The 24,788-nt window shown below is 37.0% G+C and overlaps 3 protein-coding genes across 3 annotated transcripts; 1 reads left to right on the forward strand and 2 right to left on the reverse strand.

Moving 5' to 3' along the window:
* Positions 1-5,653: 5,653 nt before the first annotated feature.
* LOC102669764 (protein MAIN-LIKE 1-like) lies at positions 5,654-6,112 on the reverse strand. Its single transcript, XM_006575905.1, has one exon. The coding sequence runs from the start codon at positions 6,110-6,112 to the stop codon at positions 5,654-5,656; it is 459 nt and encodes a 152-aa protein (XP_006575968.1).
* A 3,024-nt stretch (positions 6,113-9,136) lies between these two features.
* LOC100799133 (transcription factor bHLH48) lies at positions 9,137-15,619 on the reverse strand. Its single transcript, XM_003518016.5, has 7 exons — positions 14,433-15,619; positions 14,204-14,338; positions 13,958-14,023; positions 11,677-11,745; positions 10,954-11,025; positions 9,888-10,095; positions 9,137-9,503 (listed from the first exon to the last, which is right to left on the reverse strand). The coding sequence occupies exons 1-7, from the start codon at positions 14,907-14,909 to the stop codon at positions 9,466-9,468; spliced, it is 1,065 nt and encodes a 354-aa protein (XP_003518064.1). The 5' UTR covers positions 14,910-15,619; the 3' UTR covers positions 9,137-9,465.
* A 4,217-nt stretch (positions 15,620-19,836) lies between these two features.
* On the forward strand, positions 19,837-22,130 carry LOC100799655 (blue-light photoreceptor PHR2-like; the record flags this gene model as incomplete). Its single annotated transcript, XM_003518017.1, has 2 exons — positions 19,837-20,418; positions 21,816-22,130. Coding segments are annotated over 2 exons (897 nt in total), but the record flags the coding sequence as incomplete, so codon positions are not given.
* Between the last annotated feature and the right edge of the window lie 2,658 nt (positions 22,131-24,788).

Raw genomic sequence — 24,788 nt, forward strand, 5'->3', positions numbered from 1 at the left:
ATTCTCCGCATAAACAATTTCTGCCAATACTAACCCGTGAAGTTAGGGGGCAAGTGGAGATACACAAGTAATTCTCCGCACAGACAATTTTTGTCAATACTAACCCGTAAAGTTAGGGGGCAAGCGGAAATACCCAAGTGGTTATCCGTATAAACTCTCTTTCACTATCCGTAAGACTCAAAGCACGATAGCATGGAGAGACTAACGCCTTCTTCTGCATCCTTTGTCAATCGCGGCCAACGAGTCTGTTGACACACGAAGATTTATGTCGTCTTCCACGCTATCTGTCATACTGACCCGTGAAGTCAGGTGACGTGCGGAGATACACAAGTAATTCTCCGCACATACAATTTCTGCCAATACTAACCCGCGAAGTTAGGGGGCAGGCGGAGATAGACAAGTAATTCTCCGCACAGACAATTTCTGTCAATACTAACCTATGAAGTTAGGGGGCAGGCGGAAATACCCAAGTGGTTATCCGTATAAACATTCTTTCGCTATCCATAAGACTCAAAGCACGATAGCACGCAGAGACTAACATCGTCTTCTGCACCTTTTGTCGTCCTGACCCGTGAAGTCAGGTGACATGCGGGGTTACCTTAAGGTTACCCGCACCTTTCGTCAACCAAGGGCAAACGGGCCCGTTGACGCGCAGAGACTAACATCGTCTTCTGCACTTTTTGTCGTCCTGACCCGTGAAGTCAGGTGACATGCGGGGTTACCTTAGGGTTACCCGCACCTTTCGTCAACCAGGGGCAAACGGGTCTGTTGACGCGCAGAGACTAACATCGTCTTCTGCACTTTTTGTCGTCCTGACCCGTGAAGTCAGGTGACATGCGGGGCTACCTTAGGGTTACTCGCACCTTTCGTCAACCAGGGGCAAGCGAGCCCGTTGACGCACAGAGACTAACATCGTCTTCTGCACCTTTTGCCATCCAGGGGCAGCGAGTCAGATGGCAGGCGGAGATACCTTATGGCCATCTACGCCTTTCGACAATCGAGGGGAACGAATTCAACGGTATCAGAATGATGTTGGTCATTCGGTTCTGATTATTTCCAAAATTTTTGCAGGTTTTACTCTCGTCGTCCAGAAACATTCAAGCCCGACGATGCAAGAGATTCTTCTCTGCTGGGCAGGGACGATCGAGTGCAATGGTGTAGGGAAGTGTCGTGGTTGTCCAACTTTGTCGCTTTCAAGACACTGAAGTTTGTTGACGCTTCTTATGCCTTTTCTTTTCTTTCTGAATGACAGGTTCCGCTGGTGGGGATATTGATTGGCCGAATGATGTTCCGCTCGAACGAAATTAGTGTCTTATCTTTACTTCGCTTTTATCTCCAATAAAAGATAAGAAAAGAGGGGCAATTGTCATACCCTAATTTCGTCCAGGGACCATTGTTTGGTGGCATGCAACCTTCGCTTGACCGCTTCGAGGTACTTAACACCCATCGTTAGGTAATCCGTGAAGTTCCGCGACATGCCGGAAGTTGAAAGGAAACATTGTTGCGCAATCTGTAAAGTTCCGCAACATTCCAGAAGTCAAAAAGGGCATTGTTGCGTAATCCGTAAAGTTTCGCGACATTCCGGAAGTAAAATAAGTGTCTTTACGTAATCCGTAAAGTTCCATAACATTATGGAAAAGGAATCAGCAAAAAAAGCAAAAGGGGGGTGTATTTAGTAAAAAAGGGTGTGCAAATAGCAACCAGGCCCACTTGGGCATTCCAGGGGGTTCCAACAGAAGGCGGTGCCTTCTGGTGGAAGCAACCCAGCTCGCCTGGGCGAGCTAGGCGACCTCCCTCTTTTTCCCTATAAATAGGGAAAAGAGGGCAAAGTAATTTCGTTCAGCCCTTCTGGTATTTAGGATTCTCTTGAAATTAGTGAGAAAAATTGTTTCCGTGAAAAAAAATAACGCCGAAGCACTTCCGTAACGCTTCCATGACGTTTCCGTGAGCGATTTCGTGGAGATTCTTCACTGTTCTTCATCTTTCTTCGTCGTTCTTCGGTCTTCAACCGGTAAGTTCCCGAAAATCGAATCTTTCAATTCATTCTATGTACCCTTAGTGGTCCCCACTTGTTTCGCGAGCTTTTATTTTCATTTCGTTTGTTTTCCGTACCCCCTTTTGACGTGCTTTGACCATTTATTTAAGTCGTTTTCTCGCCTAGTAAATAATAAGAATGAATTTCCACCGATCATTTGAGTTGTAATATCGTTTAATCTCTGTTAAAAAAAATCCAACTGATCTTTCACGCCGTAACCATGTTTAAAACCAGAAGTGGCAAAATAATAATAAAATAATCAAATATCTTTGAATAAAATATTCAAAAAAATTAATCGGACGCTTTTCTTTGGGATTTTTCTTAATTGAATTGACTAATAACCAAAGTGAAACTAAAGCTAAAATCAACTCACAAATCAAGATTTGTCCATAAAAACACTTAAAAAACCGTCTTAAGGTCCAATGCCTTAAATGGTCCTCTTTGCTTTTATTGGTTAATGTGGACTTTCGAAAGCCTAAAAGTCAACATGTAACTTTGTCACTACTTTAAAAAACCAAGAGATCATTAATGGCCCAATGCCTTAATGTTTCTCTCCTTTCAAAAGAATCAAAATATTGTTTAAATGGTCCAACGCCTTAAACATCTTTTTGTTTGGTCACAATATATCTTGCAAAAAAAAGATAAAAACAACTTAATCAACGTTTAGTTCTTAAAGAACTACGTAGGTCTGATTTCCTTATCACAATTGAGGAATACGTAGGAGCAAGGGAAATACCCTTGTCGACCACAAAAAGATAAAAAAATACAAAAGCCATAAAAGACATGAAAACGTAAAAGGGAAAAATAAAATAAATTGAAGTCATATTTGCACACTTGATTAAAGGCTGTTGTCCCTTGTGACGGACGCGTGGGGTGCTAATACCTTCCCCGTGCGTAAATACAACTCCCGAACCTTTCACACTTAAAGTTCGTAGACCACACTTTTTTTTCGATTTTTTCGACGTTTTTCTTGAATAAACGTTGGTGGCGACTCCGCGCATTTTCCTTTCTTGGAAGACGCACCCGTGAATCTCACGTCGCCCTCCCGCTGAAGGGTAGGTTGCGACACACCATAATAAAGATCCACGAACTATGGATCCCTTTATCTTGGAGAATCAACATTCCCATAGATGAAGCCATTGTTATGGTGTAGGGCGCAAAGCGTGATTTAGCTCATGCAACGTTGGACAAATTGAATGAGAAAGAGAGAACATGAATATCCACTTGGCTTATACAAGTATTTATGTTAAGTATCCTATTCTCATGGTTACATCGGATGTGCCTAGAGTCTACTTGCCACTAGGGCATTTTTTATTTAAGTTGTTTTCTTGATCATATAGCAGGCTTGTAATCCTTAAGTTGAGCTTCACATATCTATGTTTTGTGCCACGTGTCCATGACATGTAAAGTTGATATACCCCTCCCCCCCCCCCCCCCCCCCAAAAGGATTGGGTAACCAAATTTGCCCCCCTTTATTACAACCGAATCATGATTTTGTTATATAATATACAACAAAATCATGATTCCATTGTTTATTTTTTTATGGAATCAGACATAACAAACAAATCAATATTCTATTTTTTTTTCATCCCCTTATCACAATAGAATTTCGATTTCATTGTTACTTTTTTCCCACATTACAATGGAATCATAATTTCGTTGTGATTAAAAAAATTTAAACAACATAATCGAGATTCCATTGTACTATTTTTTTAAAAAAATGAATAAAAAGAAAAAAAATACATTATGTGTTTTTTATTGATTGAACAATGCTTTTCCTAAGATGTATTGACTAAACAATAGTCTTTTCTAATACGCATACAAACTGTATTAAATATAAACGCAATCTAACCTGTCTATATTGTCAATGTGATCTCAATCGTTGGCATGGATCATGAGAGAACAATAGATCATCTAATATAAATAGCAATAGGGGTTTCATGCAACTCAATACCTTTGTTTGATATATACCATATTGCTTAAAACATGAAGAGTGTATATGTTGTTGTGTATTGTGATGGTGACATGATTTCATCATCTGAAGATATTGTTTGAATGTCCTAGTGGCCCCAAAGTTGTTGCAATAAGTAAGGACATATCGCTCGATGCTTTAAGGAAAACAATTATGAACGTCATCGAAGGTTGTAGAGTTTTACTTGATCTTTTTTACGGTTAACCTATTTATGTAGGTGGTGATTGTGTTGAATATGAGTGTATGGATATTGAACGTGACAATGAGATCCTTGCCCTGCTGTGCAAACCAAGGAAACCAAGATCTACTGATGAGATCATTGTTCTGATGCATGATAAATGTGTGTAGACATGTTTTTACTTTATAAAAATCATAGACTTGTTGTTTTTTAAAGAAAAGTTTGTATTATTAGTGCTTGATGTTCATGTTTTAAAGAAAAGTTTGTATTATTAGTGCTTGATGTTCATGCTTTTAAGAAAAGTTTGCTTGATCATTTTTTTAAGAAAAGTATGTATCAATTTTGATATATGTTTGTTTTATAAACCAATTGAAGAATAGTTGTTATAACTAGGCACGCATTATTTAAACAGTTGATGAACACAGAAAAAAAAAAGTGATTCAACCAGAACATTAACTAAAAAAAATGTTAAAACAACAAAATTATGCATAATACATCAAAAGATACTCATAATGATTTTAATACAAAAAATCAACCGCCTTTGTCACCCTTTGTCACCATCCTTGCTAGTCTTTTTCCTAGGTCTCTGTGTGTCTAAGCTACACCTAACTGCTAAACCCTTCTGCAACAGTTGCATAGCTTGTTGTATGAGTTGATGATGACTTGTGCCCTCTAGCACAACTCTTAGGTCCAACAAGCTCTGTATAGCTTCTGATGATATCTGGAATCAATCCTACAATAACAATTACATTGCAATTAATAACTACTTTTTAGTGACAATTTAGAAAAAAAAATCAACAAAATCCAATTTGTATTACCTGGCAAGATTACTCTCCACCTAGTACATAGTCTGTTAGTGGTTGCCCAAGCTATGATTGTACTTTGATGGATGATAAATGTACAGGATCACGTGGGGTTTGCCCCTCCTTTGGTGGAAAGACATAAGGATGGGAAACCTTGTAAAACCAATGTAGATAGTCATAGGTGTAAGCCCAAGGACCCTAGGTGGCACAACATCGTCAAGAGGAATGATATGCTATTGCTAGTCCGCCATGTTTGACCACAAAGCTGATATGTAGGATGGGGAGGTGGCTGGCATGGAATCATCTGGACAAGGCCAAATTGCCTCAACACCCTCTCCAGACAATAAGGCCTCACATCAGTCCTACATCTGATGAAGCCAGAGAAAAAGAACTATTGTGTGAAAGGCCTCACATCCTTATGGGTCATTCAGTTTATAGGTCATTCCGTCTCTCCCTCACTAGAAGGGCACACTTGGTACCTATCAACAACTTCCATCTAGTGGCTATCGGGTCCTCCACAACATAATCCTCTGACTTTGAATAGTCGACAATAGGAAAATGCACAAACACCCATGATTGTAAAAAATATTAATTATAGTAATAAAAAATTAATTACAATACTAAAATAGTTTACTTACCATGAGTAATGTTAAATAACATCCACACTACTTGCTACTATACTTGCTCGCATATGCAAGATGGTCGTAGAGGTATGCCATTGCAGTTACTCCCCATGTGTACTCGTGGCAAGCATCCAATTTGTTGATGTAATGAGCGTTAGTGAGATGGACATGAGTGGAGGACTTGTCACCAAATATCGTACTGCTGAGCAAATACAAAAGATAAGTCGTTACAATCCAAACGTACGAGTCTGACTCAACATAGTAGTGGTAAAGGTCTTCTTGCCACATCAACCTCACCCTGACACCTGTGTTTGTTGCTGCAGAAGCCTCTGTCTCTATCAAAATGCCCAAATGACTCATCAGCAAGATCTTCACTGCCTCTTTGTCAAAGAGTGAAAGGACATGATTAATGGGTCTACATGTCATAGGAAAGTGCAGCAGATAAGACACATCATCCAGAGTGATGACCATCTCTCTGACAGGCAAATGGAAGGAAGACATCTCCTAGTACCACCTCTCCAAAAAGGCATTCATCTAACCTTTGTTTGCGGCAGGATACCACGTCGTAATAAGGACTCTTTACCCCGATTTGTCCACGTAAGCCCATACTTGCAAATAAGTAGGGTACAGTAACACCTGAGCACCGTGACTGACAAGCTTCACCTTTGGCCTCTCTTAATGGATCTAGACGTGACCAACATAATGGTCTCTATAAGACTAAATAAGGGACAAATCAACCAGTCCTCCTCCAAATGGAGGTCCAACAATCCTAACAATAGCTAGCCCTGGCTGTGGCTTTGCCTTTGCCTCCGCCTACTGATGTTGTTGTCGCTTTTCATCATAGTGCTAGTGCTCCAATGTAGTCACTCTATGATGTCTCTCTGCAACATCTTCCCCTTTCTACAAGGGGCCTTCATGGAAACGGTCACGTCTAACAACGTACAATGTCTGCTTCGTGCAAGCCATCTAAATTTTTTTTATAAAATTAACTCAATAATCATAATAAAAAATTATATTTAACCAAGACAATAAAATAAAATATTCCATTTGTCTAAAACTAATAAAAAAATAAATAAAACATACAACAGAATCATGATTTCGTTGTGTTATTTTCTAGAGCCACAACAGAATCACAATTCCGTTGCGGTTTTCCAAACCCAAAAAAATAGGTAACCGAATCACGATTACATTGTGTCAAAATACGCAACGAAATCATGATTCCATTATGTCAAAACACACAATAGAATCATGATTGCGTTACCTATTTTCCCTAGCAAAAACTATAAATGAAATCATGATTCCGTTGAAGGTAGATTTGCGAAAATAAAAAAAGTACATTAGAGGAGTTGGGGAAGGAGAAGAAGAAGGGCTGGGCGCGGTTGAGATGTGAAGGAGGATGGTTAGGAAGGAGAAGAGTTAGGGAAGAGAAAAGAGGTTGAGAAGAAGGATGTTGGGGAAGAGAGAAGAGGAAGAGTGCAAAGAGAGTGGGGTGCGAAGAGGGGGTGGTAGAGGGAAAAGGGAAGAGAAAGGGGTGATAAATTTGAAATAGGGGTTAGAAAGGTTTTTTCTCCTTTAGGTTGGGGCCAATAATGGTCCACATTTTGGTATAGGCTATGCGAAATGACAATTTGTCCTTTTGGTACAATTTATGGTTAGAAGAAGTTGGTCCCTTATGCAATTTGGTGTGGCTGCAGACATCACATACTGGCTGTTGTTAGTTATAGATTGAGGTGCCATGATTTCTAAAATTTTGCTAAACTCAACACTCAAAACACCCACAATATTTATTTGAGAAAATGATCGTTTTGATCCCTGAATGTGCAAATCAAATAATGAACTTTGTAACTTAATATCAAATTGGTCCTCAAAAAATACAAGTTAATGTCATATTAGTCTTTAAACATAATAGGTTACTGACAAAGTGGTCCCACAAAACTAACAACAGAACATAATTGCTGCATTTTTATATATTCAGGAACTAAAAAGAATTTTTATTCTTTTAAGAATTAAATTGTTATCGGTTTATATTTTTAGGGATTAAAATGGTCATTTACCGTGTATATTTGCATGGTGAGTATATTCTGTGCAATCTAATAAATGGACTTTGCCCTTTGGTATTGCTTCTCTGGAATTTGTATGTTGAAGACAAGATGTTGTTAGTTTGGTTTAGTGTTGTTGTTGCACCATGCTGCCAATAAAATGCTTAATGGTTTCATCAACATTTATCAAGCCATGGCCATGCTGTTTGTCTTAGGTGTGGTAACGAACCAGAATGCACTTTACATTCTCTCTCGGATTGTTCAGTAGCTACATAAGTCTGGACTACTCTTTTGCGCTTTACGACAGAGAATGACTTAAAGGAGGATGATAGGAAGCATATAGGTTCGGGGTTTTGCTGCTAACCATACGGTGGCTATACATGTATTCTTGGGAGGAAAAAAAATGTGAGCCAACATGTTTTAATTATTTATGGGAATATAAAAAAAATCTCCAAACAGTCATTTCCATCCTTATATTCCTAGAAATGCTATTCTTGAGAATGCAATATCATACCTTCGAACAAACACTTTTCATGTGTGCAACACAAACCATAACAAAATTGTGCACCACTATAAAATGGCCTAAGGATGTTGGAAGAATCTTTCATGGATCATCCATGACAAGGGTATTGCTTTCGAAGAGAGTAAAGTAGACAGCATCATGGGAGAAGCATGATCTTGGAAAGTCAGAAAAATTAAAAATAGGTTCAGCTTGATGTATATATCCTCTTTAAATTTAGGTTTAAACATATTTTTTATTTTTATAATTTAATATTTTTTATTTTTCATACTTGCAAAAAAAATGTAATCTTTAAAATATTTTAGATAACACTTTAAACAATAAAATAATATTATTTAAAACGTCATAAGGATAAAAAATAAAATAAAAACATAATTTATAAGAACTAAAAATCAAAAAATAATTTTACATAAATTAAAAATAAAACTAATCTAAATTAGAAGAACTAAAAAGATATTTATAACTTAAATTTATCATCTATAATACTTGCAGAAGTAATACCATCATTTCAATTCATCAATTAAAAAGTCCAACAAAAGTTACATTATCGTTTAAATTTATCATCTGTAATGATTTGCAGCATCTGAAAAGCCTGTAAGTGGAACAGAAAATAGAATATCCGTAAGAAAGTTAATGTAGAACACATCATGACATATTTTCCGTAACCTACGGGAACAAAATGAACAGCAGAAATCTAGATAAGTCATTACGTCGGTCCCACGCTAGCCAAGTCAATTTATGGCTAGGCCAATATGATAAAAGACAAAAACACTACAAAATAAGGATCAATATTTATTGTTGCTGCAGTACTGTTGCCAGTATACAATATTTATTGCTTTGCGATAGAAATGGGAAAAAGATAAAAATGCAAAATAAAGAATTTAAAATAACGCCCGCCTTTAAAAAATTATAGTAGTTTGTTCAGAAAAATCATGAGAAAGAACCAACCATCTAAGTAGCATTCGATGAACAAAGCAACAAACTTCAATGATAGTTCAGTAATAGTTCGTTCAATGATTTTACAATCTAAATCAATCAATCACTTGAAAGATTGAATGATTACTATAGTTAGTATACATAGTGATAGTAATATATTAAATAAAAATAGCATACCAATTCTTCTTCCTTGCTGGCTGAATAAAATCCAGGTTTCCAACTGACTCTGACAAAATAGAGTTAGGGAAAACCTGCTGAATGTTGAGGCTGCTCAAATCATGACTAATTGCTAATACTATATTTGTTATATACACTAATAGGCTAATTGCTACTGGTACCACCACCTTTGTAGTTTCCCTTTAGAGCTCCATCTTCAACTGATTTGAATGCAGAGATACTGTATCACAATTTAAGTTGTTAAATTCAGATTCAAAAGTATTTTACCAGAATAAGAAAAAAAAATCAGATTCAGAATTGCCTAGCACCCTAAAAATTTAATAACAGATCCGCAGTTGTATATGCATATTAATTCCTTTTGTGCAATTCATAACTTTTAATAGTAAGTTAAAGTGGCTTGAGTTATTTATGAGTATTTCTCTCAGATTCGTTTATGCTTTTCAGAGATCCATGGAAATTGGAAAAGATAGATAGCACCAATTCTTGTTTATTTATGAAACCCAATGCCAATTAAAGTAGAAACCGTGATGAGATTAAATTAAAAAAAATTCTGTGTTGTCTTTTGGGAGGAGATGTGTGCAATAGAAGCTTAACTCTGATCTACCTGAATTTGCCGATGAGTCATAACTCAAGAGTGAGTTTTCTGGAGTCATGAAATTAGTGTTGTCTTCTTCCCTCCCCCAAAGGGGTTGGTGGAGTGCATCAAACGGCCATGGTTGCTGATATTGTTGTCTGTTTCCGTTCTGTGGGATTTCTGGCCACATGACAGGTGCAACTGTCGGAGGGAAGTTACAGTCCATTGGAGTCACTCCCTACAAGTTACCAACAACAATTTTATCAGCAGAAGGAAATTAAAATAAAATCAGAACTTCAATGGAAAATGCTGAACGGGCTCTATCCACAATAACACACGCCCTAGAGCCTATACCAGGTCCAACTGAACACATCAAAACACTATTTTCAAATCCATATATACCCCAGACCTTGATATAAGGATGGAGGTGTGAGGAGTTCAATTACAATGAGCCAGAGAATTTGTAAATAGTAATTAGGTAAGCAATCAAGTGCAAGAATCCGTGTGTTCACATTGTTAATTCTTGTTCAGTGTCTACAGTTTTCATGGTTGGTCTCTAAGAACATCCTACAGAATGAATGAATGACAGTTACTGACTTCAAGGCAACGCTTTCACTGCCCCATTTTCAAGTTCACCATTTCCGTTTTTGGGCAAGTATATAGGTAATGCAAAACGCAATTAGGTAGACAAGTTTTGACAGAATAGTAAAATTTTGATCAATTGCTAATCCATGTGGAAAGTGTTTGACAGAATAGTCTAAAACTACATCAGGTCTTCTTAATACTGCACAAGTGCCAATGTCCCAATAAAACTGGAACTGAAATTACTCCAGAAGGTGTTGACAAATATTATTCCTCAAATGTTTTAGAATCAAGCCAGACAAGTTCATTTGCTTCAGGAGTGGATCCTCTCATGTCAAGTATTGTGTAATCTCTCACTTGGTAGACAATAAATCGGTGGGATCTATCTAATATTTATTTCAGAAAAATGATAGATACATTATTAGAACAAGACCTATCAGGTACATGAGAGGATCCATAACCCATGTACTTCAGATTACTCCCCAACAAAGATGAGAAAAAAATTTGTACTTACTTCAGTAGCCAGTAAGCTGTCGAGGTTGAAATCAATTACTGGGTTAACTGCTGCCAGTTTCATTGATAATATCTGGAATCAGAATGTAAATCAATAAGAACAAAATCATATTGATGAAAATAACTCATTACAGCACTGCATTCCAACAAAAAGATTATGTGAAATCTTCCCAATCTTTAGATATCTTCATAATTGCAGTTCACTTGCAAAGCAAACTTACTTTGATAAAATATCATTACAAAGAAAAGTTTATCATTTTATAACTTCTAAATATATACATAACCAAGAAATGCACAATTCTGGGAGCATTCATTTTCAAGTCTCGAGTCCACATTAGGAAGATAGGAGTCAGAACCATTATTAGATGAAATCTAATCCCAAGTTTTTAGAAGGATGACACTTTATAATAGCATATAGTACAAAATAATAGGACCATGATGGCTTTAATACTTATATGTGGCAATGTTTTACTTGTTCTGATGACTGCCGTATTCCAGAAACTCACGGTAGCTTTTTACAGGGCAACATATCAATTTCGAGGGATCAGATAAAGATAATGAAGAAAGGAGCACCAGCCACTTCTTTTAAAAGTTTTACGCACTATCCACAGTAATATTGAGAAATGTCAATCAGATTGATTCTAATAACTTTATCCTTCTCATCGAGTCATTGTTTGTCAAAACAATTGGCTAGAGTACAGTATCAATGATATGAAAGTCTGACCTCCACTTCATTCTGTAGAGATTGCACATGGTTGATGATTTTATCCAGAACCAATGCCGTTCCCGATATCTGTAAAGCAAACATTGTCATGTCAGCTATCTTTGACTTGCTAGATCAATTGTTTTTGAGAAAAATCAGATACAATCTAAATGCATAAAAAAATCCAACATTTATAGTAAATAAACATAAATAGGTCCATAGTAGCATTGACAAAATTTGATCAAACAAGTATAGCAAACCAGTAATTAGGTGAAAAGGAGGGAGATCAATTTGGGGCGACATCTTCAACCAGATTATATTTCCCAAGTTGAGAAATATCCAAAACTAAAATTATTCAAAATAACACTTTAATATAATCGGAAAAGGGGCATGCAAATATCGTGTATGGTGGTTTCAGAAAATATTTAATGATTTTCATTTCCATCTTAATAAATAATTACAAAAGATACCATTTTTATTTTATTTACAAAGATTTGTTAAAAACAAGTTTTTGTTATTTCCACTGTTTATTGTACAAATTTTTGAAAGGTGAAACAAAGTAAAAACGTTATATTTTTTATTTATTCATAAAAACAAAAATGTTTGTTTCCAAATCAGTCAGGCATAAATTTCTCTTAAGGCTGAAGACAGGTGGTGCAATTGAAGTTGAAGACTCTAGGAGAGTCTTGAGGTGTGTATCTCGCTTAAGGCTGGGCAGTGTTAATGTTGATCATGTAGAATGTTCAAAGCCAGTTAGGTTTATATCCGTTTGGTAGATGCACACTGCAAAAGGAATGCTTTCCTTTTTCACCCTATTTTCGTCATCCCATAAATGATTGATGGATACCAAACTCCTAAAGAAGATGGAACCATCACCGTCACAAAAAAGGATTCATATTTCAATTGCATAGGGGACCCATGCACACTAGTCTCAATACACCCACCTATGTGTCTCTCAATTGTTTAAAGGCAGAGTCAAGCTAAAACAACCCCCCTTCCCCTTTCGCCCCACACGCCCACCCTTCTTTCTCTTCACTAAGTCTTTCTGGCTGGAGAAAGGGACGAGGGGGGATTACCTTAATTGTCCTGAACAAACCATGACTCATATTTTTGTTTGTCCTTTTCAAAAAAAACAATTACTAATTTATGGCCTAAAAAGAAAATAAAGAATCACTATGTTACTTTTGTGTAACCTTATTGTCTTGATGTCACTTTTTGTACAGGTCTTGAACAGCTTCTTTCACATTGACGTCCAAAATTCAGAGTCAGAAACCAGTTGAGGATGGAGGAAAGGCTGGCTATTACTTACCTCAAACTCTACGCAACATCAATCGAATATGTATACAAGGCTAGTAGTGTGTTTGGATTTCAGTTGATAACCTCTAGTTTACGGCTTGCCAAAATCATGATTTGGGATTTTCTTTAATGAGAAACCAACACAAATTTCTCAATATGCACTTAAAAGTTAAGAGTGTTAACATCACACACAGACACACTCCAATAACTCTTTCTAACAAACCATTTATTAACGCTATTAAAATTTATTAAGGAAAACTACAAAATCATCAATGACTCATTAAATTCGTCCAAAAAAAAAAATCAATGACTCAATAAACACACAAAATTTTGCAATTTTTAATAATTTTAAGCAACACGGAAAAAAAAGTATGTTTAGAGAGTTTGTTACTAACTTTTCTCGTAATCATTTCTAAGAAAAGAAATTAAGAACATAAATGAATCAAATTTTTTCCTTAAGTTACATAAACTTAAATTATAAAAACTCTTTCTTTTCATTTTTTTTCAAAAGTGAATTTTAAATTTTACATAAGGTAATTTTAACTTATAAAAAAAACTTTTTTCATTTTACTTTTTCATCTTTTCTTATAAATATCTAATAAAAAGTTTGTCCAAACAATTCTTAAGTAGAAGAACAAGATTGGAATGGCAAAGGCTTTATTTTTTTGTGGTGTAACGGAATGACGGAGATAACCTTGGAGCAGTCTTGTTAAGTACGTTACAAGTTGTAACAGATTCAAAAAGCAAAACCAGAGAGAAAGAAGGGAGGGGGGTGTAAAGTTACGAAAATACCATGTTCTCACACCCAGTGCAAGTGAGCACTTTTCTTGATACAAAAGCATGCACTTTTTTTAGGTGAAAAGGTGACAATGACACCCAACCCAGTTTACAAAACCCCATAATTGCACTTTTAGGAGACAAATCAGACAGATAATCATGGCATAATCATGATATTTGAACAAATCACAATTAATTAAACCCTCAAAAAGAAGAAAAAGGGACCAACCTTGTTGCAACCCGGGACCAGCTCTTGTAAAAGCTTCATCCGAGCATTTATCTTCTCTCTCCTAGCCTACAACACAAATTTTAAACAAAAAAAAAAATATTTATAAAAATATTCATATTCAACTTAACTTTTTTGACATAATATTCAACTTAACTTTTTTGACATAATATTCAACTTAACTTTTTTGTTTCTTTTATAAATAACTGTGATTAGAATAATTAATCAGTGGTTAATTAAACAGGTTACCCTTTCTGCTAAGCTATGGCTATCAGTGGCTTGACCTCGACGAACTCGAACGTGAACGTACGGAAGCTTCTCGCCGTCGCCGGAAATCTCGTCGGCGGCGGCGACGCTCTTGCTCTTCTTCGACGACGCTTTAACCTGCGTTTCACGGAATCATCATTCAATTTCGTCAAAAAAGTAACGAGAATTGAAACCCTAATTTTCGGTCGCGATTCAATTGCGAGACGTTTACCTTCTTCTCTCGCTCCTTCCTCTTCGCAGTTTTCAGATTCTGGTTCTCCACGGCGAGATCGGAGACGGAGCCTCCGCCGCCGCCGCCGTGAGTGGAGCTCGGGTTGGAATCGGTCTCCGGCAGCTCTCGCTTCACCTCCGGCGAGTTCGAGTTCGAGCTCTGGCCGGCGAAGACGGAGAACCTGGCGGCGCGATCGATCAGCGCGGCGTTGGAGGGAAAGGTGAGGTTGGCGTTGGCGGTGGCGGTGGCGGTGGCGGGGGCGGATGCGGAGGCGGCGAAGGAGGTCAACGGATAGGATTTGGGACTGTGGCGCGGCGGTTTCCCGGCGCGCTCCGGCGAGTGGAAGAGTTCGACGGCCTGCGTCGGGGGAAGCTCGAGCAGCGCGGTGAAGGAATTGGCGGTTTCCGGCGCCGGAGCAGCCATGAGACCTTGGATTTCCTCGTTGAACTGAATGGCTTCGAGAGTGGTTTGCTCCATGATCCAATTGAACCGGACCGAACCGCACCGGACCAACCGAACCGGATTGGAGGAACTGTAGAGAAAATGAGGCACAAACACTGGAATTGGTTGCTTTTAAGTTCTTAAAAGAGTATTCTTTTCCTTTCAGTGTTGCCACGCTAAAGTGAAAAATTGAGAGAAAGAGAGAAAGAGAAAGGAAATGAGAAGAATATGTTTGGGAGTGATAAAAAAAAGGAAAGTGGGTTTTAATGGCGGTCAATGTCTTTTTTTTCTCTCTCTCTCTCTTTGTTTTCTTTGTTTGTTTCTCTCTCAGTTCAATTTGGCTGTCTTGTGTGTGTTTCTGTGATTGTTGTATCCGTTAGATTGCTTCTCCACCATTTCAAGTACTCCGAAAAAGCAACGCCGCTAAGCTACTACGGTTTTTAGTGTCTAGTCTTCTTTTTTTTTTTTTTTGGTGCAAGCTAGTCTTCTTTTCTTTTCTATCTTTCTTGCCTCTTTTTTTCCTCAATTATTTATACGGGTATTTTGGTACGGTTGTAACGGTAGGGTAGTGTCGAAATACGGGGATATGATATGTAGCTTGTGAGCTGTGAGAATCTGACTTTGTTCCTTCGTCGATCAGTTTATATAGGACTACAGGGTCGACACGGGTATGGGTCAATTGGATTACTCATCATTGTGAAACAAATTTGATGCCGAGAAAAATTAGGATAGATAATCAATGTTCTCCCTATAGTTTTCATTCTGTGATTATTTTATTCTTTTATTATGAAAACAATCAATTTAATTCACAAATATATAAATATATTGATAATTTAGTTTAATTCTTAATTTATTTTTGTTTTTGTTAATATGGAATGTATAAGCGGACGTGACAAATTCACATGTGTAAAGGACATTCCACATTAGTTAACAATATTTTGGACTAAAATGTCAATGAATTTTTTTTTAAGTTGATTTTTTCTATTTTCAAACCTAACAACTACTTTGAAAAAAAGCTTCTTCTTCCTGATTTCCTGCTAATATGTTATTACACAATGATACTTTGGTTCAATAAATATAGTTTAACGATAAAATGGTACATGACACTTTCATGAATTAGAAACGCGCATTCAAAATTAAACTTAAGATTATGTTCATAACATAGTCAAATAGTAACAAATTTTCTAATATGACAATACTAAAAAAAAACACCAAATTACGGATGTTAATCCATAATTCTACCAAGAAGCCTAACATAATATTATCACAACAAAAATTTCAAAAGAACAAGTTAAGAAAGTAATTAGTTCTTAATGAAAGAACATAACAGAAGGAACGACAACTTATTCATCACAACCTAATCATCTAAAATATCATATTGTTTCCATAAATCACTTAGAAGGAGGTTAAGGATGCTGGAAACGTAGTGTAGGAATGTAATTCAAGAAATCTGGTTGGTTCATTGTTGGAGATGGTCCACTTAGAAAGGGAACTCTAATCATAGGAGTTGCAGGGCGGATTGGAGGGGGTTTAAATGCAAGTGTTGGTACAAATGTTGAGACATTTACAACTTCAACATGAGGGGTAGCTTGTGGTGAAACTTCAACTGCAATTGGTTCAATGACGGGTGTACTTTGAGAGCAAATAATTCCCTCCTGCAATGGATGAATGAAATTAATATAAATTAACAAATAACAATCTTCTAAATAAAACATCAGATATATTGAGTAATAGTATATTGTTGTCTCAATTGTTGCTTGTACATTTTTAATTAATGAAAAATGTCGTGGACTATTTTGTCATTAAGTTATATCTGTTGGGAGACCAAAGTGTTGTTACATAAGACCGTATTAGCACAAAATCAAGAAGAAGAAACTTCTTGATGTAGCTCCATGTGGAGCTTGTTGGCCTTGGATCTTCTTCATTAATGGAGTCATTTGCTTCTTGAAGTTCAATGGCAACGGAATGAAGAAGGAAGAAAGATTACTGGAGACGCCACTTCAAGGAGAAGATGAGTCAAGAAGAAGTTCACCACCATAGGAAGCCACGAATAAGAGCTTGAAGGTAAGAAAATATGAGTGAAGGGAGAAGGAGAGAAGGAGCACGAAATTTTATGCCTCAAATGAGTTTTGAACTTTGAAGTGTAATTCTCAAATGATCAAAGTTGAAAAAATGCACACACATGACCTTTATTTATAGCCTAAGTGTCACACAAAATTTAAGGAAAATTTGAATTTCTAATCAAATTTCACTTGAATTTGTGGAGCCAAATTTTGGAGCCAAAATTTCACTAATTATGATTAGTGAATTTTAGCTATGGTTCATCCCACTAATCCAAGATCAAGTTCAAGATTCTCCACTAAGTGTACTTAGGTGTCATGAGGCATGTAAAGCATGAAGGACATGCACAAAGTGTGACTATATGATGTGGCAATGGGGTGTAGCAAGCAAATGCTCACCTCCCCCTCTAAAATTTAATTGGATTGGGCTTCTCCCAATTCAATTAAATTTATTTCCCAACACACACATCAAATATTCACTTAATGCATGTGAAATTACAAGATTATCCCTAATACAAAAACTAGTCTAGGTGCCCTAAAATACAAGGGCTGAAAAATCCTATATTTCTAGGGTACCCTACCTATATTATGGAGCCTTAAATACAAGGCCCAAAAATAATGAAATCCTAATCAAATATGTACAAAGATAAGTGGACCCAATCTTGGCCCATGGGCTCAGAAATCTACCCTGAGGTTCACGAGAACCCTAGGGCCTTCTTCAGTAACTCTAGCCCAATCCTTTTGGAGTCTCTTGCTCATGACTCTGGTGATTGGTCCCTTCCAAGGGAGGATTGCATCACTTTTTCTCAAAATAGTCATTAGGTTTGAAAATAGAGAAAACAACATTTTAAAAACATTTCACTGATATTTTAGTCCAAAACATTATTGATTGATGTAGAACGTCCCCCTACACACGTTGCTTTGCCATGTCGACCTTCATGTGCCGCGTCTGCACTCAATAATTACGAAAACATAGATAAGTTAATAGTTGGACAAAATTGTCGGTATGTTTGCACATTTGTGGACTAAATTTTTCATTTCCATGGCACAGAGACAAAATTGTCATCGAGTGAAAACTACAAGGATGAAATTGGTCATTTATCTAAAATTTAGGCTAGTTGTGATCATCAATTAAGTTTGAATGTTAAAAAAAATTATAAATTTAATGGAGTATCATCACTTTCTCAAATATTCTCTTATCAAATATGTTTTTATTATTAATTAAAATCTATTGAAAATTATAAATTTTTGAGAATTTTACTAATTTATTTTTTATTCATCAGAATGTTAAAAGATATATTATACATCCTAATAGAAATAGAGCCCACTGCATAAGCTAAAATTGCTAAACTAAGAGAGGATGGGCAAGCCTCCCCAAAAAACAAAAGACAAGTGTGATCAAGATCCTTCTTTAGCGAACCAATCTGTACATGAATTAGCTTCTTGTAAGGTTTGTTGAATTAGAACCTACCAAGGTTTAGTCAGGAAGGCATGAATCATATTGATAATGACAACATGTGAATGAAACATAGGCATATGTTGGACCTAGAGTTGATAAACATTCAAGGAGTCTATTTCACAAATCAAATCCAAATAACTAGCTTCCCAAGCTATTTTCATACTATGGTTTATAGCTAACAGTTATGCATGGAGGTTGGTGGTCACTCCACAATAGCCTAAATAGCCACTAATCCATTCACCAAGAGAGTTTCAAAAAATTCCACCGAAGCCTGATCTACCTGGGTTCCCTCTTGAGCTCTGATAACTGCTATGTATAGGTATATTTTGGGATTAAATTATATAGGAATTAGTAATTTTTCTCTCTTACCTCTTCCTTTTTGTGCAAATAATTGGAATTTTAACATCATTTAAGTTTTTGTGCAGAAAACATTAAAAGTTGATGAATTTATGATGCTTGGTGAATAATTGGCGCAGAAAAACAAAGTAAAGCCCAAGAAGCAAATTGAAGATATGAAGTTGTTCGCTTAGCGCGTTTCAGGCACTTAGTGCAATGCACAGGCTTAGCGGACAACACACGCTTAGTGCCAAGAAGTATAGATATTTCTGGAAAGTGAAGGCGCGTTTAGCACGAGACACACACTGAACACGAATACCGCCGTACTCGCTAAGCGCAGTAATCGTGCTTGGCGCGAAGGTTGCATGAAAACCAAGCTGAACTGCACCTATAAAAGGAGGAGAGGGAAGAAGAAAAAAAAGACATAGAAATCCCAAGAGAATACAATTTCCTATAGAAGGCAAAATGCTAGAAGAAGGAGAAGCAAGCATTAGGAATCATTCCTTTCCTCCACTCCCTTTCTCAATTACCCCATTTACTAAATATTATCCTCTTGCAATTGTAAAGTCTCCTATGACAATGAGAGACTAAACCCCTTTGTTGAAAACTTAGCAGCCAACTACTTTTGATATAATTTCTCTTCCTATCTTTTATGAATATTATTTTTGCATTATCCTTTCTTGTGTTTAATTTTATTGTTTATGGTTTGATCACCCATTTGCATGGTAAGTTTTAGGAGTAGCATTGGGAAGCGTTATTCTCTAAGAGTGTGTTTGGATGGGGGAATTTAAAATTCTAAAGAACTTTAAATTTTAAGAATTTCAAATGCTTCAATTTAAATTCTTTCATTTTCAAAATTCTGTGTTTGAATAAAAAATTAAATTTCTTCATTTTTAAAATTTTGTGTTTGGATAAAGAAATTAAATTTGTTCATTTTCAAAATTTCTTATTTTGATAAAATAATCAAATGAATTCTTTTTTAAAATTTTATATTTGAATAAAACAGTTTTTTTAGTAAAAACAGGATTAAGCTTGTAATAAAAAAAAGAAGCAAAATTAGTTATAAAAACAGGATTGAAACAATTTCTGAAGCAGAGAAAGAGCATGAAGCAACCACTCTTTTTCTCTCTCCACTATTTTCCCCTTCGTCCAACCCAAGAACATCCCATCAACAACCCTTCAACCAAGCAAGCTCAAAGTCCCAACCCAAGCCTCATCCCTCACACACCTTTCTCTCTCCACCACCACTCCTCCTCCTTCCAAAACCTCCTTCAAATCCACCAATCCCCTCCACGCCCCTCTCTCCATTGCTCCCCACCGCCCCCGCGACCCTCCCAATGCCACCCCCCTCCGCCGCGCCGCCCTCATCTGGTTCTGCAACGACCTCCGCCTCCTTGACAATGAGTGCCTCACCGCCACCAACAACGACTCCCTCTCCGTCCTCCCCATCTACTTCTTCGACCCATCTGACTACGGCAAGTCGGCATCCGACTTTGACAAGACTGGGCCCTATCGTGCCGCCTTCCTTATCGACTCTGTCTCCGACCTCCGCCGCAGCCTCCAAGCGCGCAACTCCGATCTCATCGTGCGCGTCAAGAAGCCCGAGACGGTGCTGGTGGAGCTCGCCAAGGTGTCGTATCCTAAGTGTTGCAAGAAAGAGAAGAGGGATAAACTATTGGAAATGATGGAGGTGCGAGAGAACGTAACGTGTTCCTATCCTAAGTTCACAAAAGAATTTCAAATTCTTTCATTTTTTTTAAATAATTTGAAATCCTAATATTTAAGTTAATTAAAATACCTGAACAAAATATTGAAATTTTAATTTCTTTTCAAATTTTTTATCCAAACATCTTATTTCACTGGAAAGTAATTAAAATCCTTTAAAAAATTGAATTACCCTATTAAATTTCTCCATCCAAATAGACTGTAAGAGAATTGGGAAAGGGTATCTAAATAACTTCATCACTAGGGATAGGTTGATTTTATCTTGTATGTTATACATCTTTATTCTTAATGCAATTTAACTATTTTATCTCTTAAAGGGATTTGGGAGAGAAGATAGATAAGTTAGGCTTTTTCACTTGAGGGATATTTGTTAAAGTATATGAGTAGATGCAGGTGAAAATTAAAATAATCACTAATAGAGAAAAATCATTAATATTACATCAAGAGTAGCTCTGGTAGGCTAAGTTTCCGACATTCTCATCTTCTAAATTTAACTTCTATAATAAGATTGAATTTTCTCATCTTTTCTGTTTTAATTAATTAAATTACTTTTATATTTGTTTCCTTCTTGTTTAATTCAAATTAATTTTATGCCAATTTATTTTACTATTTTCTTCACAACCTTTTAAACCACTTTATTTATTGCTTGGAAATTATATATTCACCTACCTAAGTACAAACAAAGTCTCTGTGGATTCGACACTTAGACTTCAATTTTAACTTTACTACTTAGTGACAATTTGGTGCACTTGCTAATCGTTCAACAAGTTTTTGGCACCACTGCCAGGGACTTTGTTCTTTGTATTTGGTAATTTGGATATTCTAATTTTAAATCAATCGGTTTTTATTTTCTTAATTTTTTTCAATTTTTTTTCTTTATTCACTCTTTATTTTTAATTTCTATTTTAATTCTTTGATACCCTGCACAGTAGTTGATTTCTTTCTTGTATGCGAGGTATAATTTCAGGAAACGACCTTGCTCCTTTGGATTTAGAGATTGAAACAACTTGTAGAAGAAACAATGTCGTAAGAAGAAAGAGAGAACAACAAGAGGTACAGGCCAATCAAGGACCACCATCGTTTGTATCATCTTCCTTTTTCCATATGATCAACCCACATCCGAATTTTGAAGAGCACATCATGACAGAGGACCAGCAACAGAGGATCACTCTAGAAGACTACTCTAGTTCCTCTACACCTCAGTACTTCACAAGCATAGCTCAACCTGAAGTTCAAGCAGCCAACATCACTTATCCACATTCCTTCATCCAGCTAATTCTAGGCAATCTCTTTCATGGGCTGCTGAATGAAGATCCATAAGCCCACCTTGCTACATACATAGAGATTTGCAACATGATGAAGATAGCAGAAGTTCCAGATGATGCCATCCACCTCAACCTATGTTCTTTTTCCTTGGTTGGTGAAGAAAAAAGATGGCTACACTCGTTCAAAGGAAATAGCTTGTGGACATGGGAAGAGGTGGTGGAGAAGTTCTTGAAGAAATATTTTCCGGAGTCCAAGACCGCTAAGGGGAAGGTGGAAATCTCTTCATTCCACCAATTCCCTGATGAATCGTTGAGTGAAGCTCTTAACCGCTTCCACGGTTTACTCCGGAAGACTCCTACCCATGGGTTCAATGAGCCAGTTCAGCTAAACATATCCATTGATGGCTTGTGACCCCATTCCAAGAAACTTCTCAATTCCTCTGCTGGTGGAAAGATCAAATTGAAGACACCTAATGAAGCTATGGAGTTTATTGAAAATATGGTAGCCAGCGACCATGTCATCCTTTGTGATTAAGCTTGCATGCCTACAAAGAAGATTCTTCTTGAGCTCACATCTCAAGATGTCATACTAGCTCAAAACAAGCTCCTAGCCAAGCAAATAGAGACCCTCACAGAGACGCTAAACAAACTTCCTCAATAGCTACATGCAGTGCAACCTACTCATCCTTCAATCATGCAAATTGGGGGATGCAACATTTGTGGAGGGGCCCATGAGTCAAGCATATGCATGGCTCAAGACAATGCATCCAAAGAAGTCAACTACTTGGCTAATCCCAATCGTCAAGGGTTCCATCAAGGAAGACCTCCAAGATACAATCAGGGGGGAAATTTCTCTTAAGGCCAAGGCTGGAGATCTCATCCTGGGAATAACTTCAACAAAGATCAAGGTGGTCCATCCATCCAGCCTCCCAACCAAGGGCCTAATCTCTATGGGAGGACCACCAAGCTAGAAGATACTCTAACTTAGTTTATGCATGTTTCCTTGTCAAATCATAAGAGCACAGAGTCAGCTATCAATAATTTGGTTGTATCTTCATGATTCACATATAAAGGGACTCATTAGGTAGGTTTGTTCTTATTTTTAGTTTCAATACAAACTTAGGTGCTCATATGGGACACCTTAGGTTTGTTGTACTTTTTGGTAGGAATAATCAACATGAAAATACAGAAAATGTATGTTTTATTGCATTACTTTCCTTAATTTTTTTTAAATAGTAATCAAGGGGTTCCCACGAACCCTAGGAGAATAAAGGTCATTCTTGAGTGACTCATTCCACCAAGTATAAGGAAAATTTGGGGCTTCCATGACTTAACAAACTTTTACAAAAGGTTTGTCCCATATTTTTTTATACTTGTAGCACCACTCATTGAGTTGGTGAGGAACTATGTTCCCTCATGGGAAGATGCCCAGGAAATGGGTTTTCAGACATGACCTTACTCTAACATACCAAACACCACTAATATATATGTTTTTATTCTTTTTATAGGTGTTGAGAAAAAAAGCCCAAAGTTTCAAGAACCTCTGGTTTCGAGGTCAAATCCTTTTCAAGGGGAGGGAATGATGCAATCCTACCCCCCAAGGGCATTGGATAGAAGACTCTAAGAAGATTAGGCCAAAGATGCAAGAGAAGACCCTAGGGTTCTCATGAACCTTAGGGTAGATTTTGGGCCCATGGGCTAAGTATGAGCCCAATTATCTTTGTACATATTAGATTAAAGTTTCATTATTTTTTGGACCTTGTATTTAGGGTTCCATAATGTAGGTAGGGTATCCTAGAAATGTAGGATTTTTCAGCCCTTGTATTTTAGGACACCTAGACTAGTTTTTGTATTAGGGATAGTTTTGTAATTTCACACGCATTAAGTGAATATTTGATGTGTGTTGGAAAATAAATTTAATTGAATTGGGAGAAGCCCAATCCAATTAAATTTTAGAGGGGGAGGAGAGCATTTGCTTGTTACACCTCATTGCCACATCATATAGTCACACTTTGTGCATGTCCTTCATGTTTTACATGCCATATGACTCCTAAGCACACTTAGTGGAGAATCTTGGATTAGTGGGCTGAACCATATCTAAAATTCACTAATCATAATTAGTGAAATTTTGGCTCCACAAATTCAATTTCAAATTCAAGTGAAATTTGAATAGAAATTCAAATTTCCTTACAATTTTCTGTGACACTTAGGCTATAAATAGAGGCCATGTGTGTGCATTTTTTCAACTTTGATCATTTGAGATTTACACTTCAAAATTTAGACCTCATTTGAGGCATAAAATTTTATGCTCCTTCTGTCCTTCTCCCTCCACTCATCTTCTTCTACTTTCAAACTCTTATCCATGACTTCCTTTGGTGGTGAGCTTGTTCTTGACTCATCTTCTCCTTGAAGTGGCGTCTCCAATCATCTTTCTTCTTCTCCATTCCATTGTCATTCATCTTCAAGAAGCAAAGGACTCCATTGATGAACAAGATCCAAGGCCTGCAAGCTCCACATGGAGCTACATCAATGAGTAATGAGGAAGGAGAGAATAAAAAGAGAGAGAAAAGTGAGAAAGAGAAAAAGAGAGAACAGAGTGAAAAAGAGAAAAATAAGAGTAAGGAGAGTGGTGATGAGTTCTTAACCACTAAAACCAAGAGTCAGTTAGCTGGGGAGGCTAGGAAGGAGATACTCGTGGCCCCAGTGAAGGACATCCCATATCCCTTGGTGCGTCAAAGAAAGAGAGGGAGCGCTACTTTGCTTCTTTCCTTAACATATTCAAGAAGTTGGAGATCGACATTCCATTTGAAGAAGCCTTACAACAGATGCCTCTATATACTATGTTTTTGAAGAACCTGCTCACGAAGAAAGGCAAATACATCAACAATGAGAGCATCATGGTGGAAGGAAACTACAATGTTGTAATCCAGAGGATTCTACCACAAAAGTTCAAAGACCCAGGAAGTGTGACCATCCTGTGCTCTATTAGGGATGTGCCAGTGGGTAAAGCTCTTATTGATTTGGGGGAATCATTAATCTGATGCCCCTATCTATGTTCTGGAGAATTAGG

This window comes from Glycine max, chromosome 2 (assembly GCF_000004515.6).
Source record: "Glycine max cultivar Williams 82 chromosome 2, Glycine_max_v4.0, whole genome shotgun sequence".
NCBI classification, from domain to species: Eukaryota; Viridiplantae; Streptophyta; class Magnoliopsida; order Fabales; family Fabaceae; genus Glycine; species Glycine max.

Bases quoted from the DNA above. Each gene is read 5' to 3' on its own strand.
- LOC102669764 (XM_006575905.1), bottom strand. From the start codon at position 6,112: ATGTCTTCCTTCCATTTGCCTGTCAGAGAGATGGTCATCACTCTGGAT.
- LOC100799133 (XM_003518016.5), bottom strand. From the start codon at position 14,909: ATGGAGCAAACCACTCTCGAAGCCATTCAGTTCAACGAGGAAATCCAA. The intron at 14,024-14,203 runs GTAACCTGTTTA...TTTGTGTTGTAG, and splicing joins GCCATAGCTTAGCAGAAAGG to GCTAGGAGAGAGAAGATAAA. The intron at 10,096-10,953 runs GTAAGTACAAAT...GGTAACTTGTAG, and splicing joins ACAGCTTACTGGCTACTGAA to GGAGTGACTCCAATGGACTG.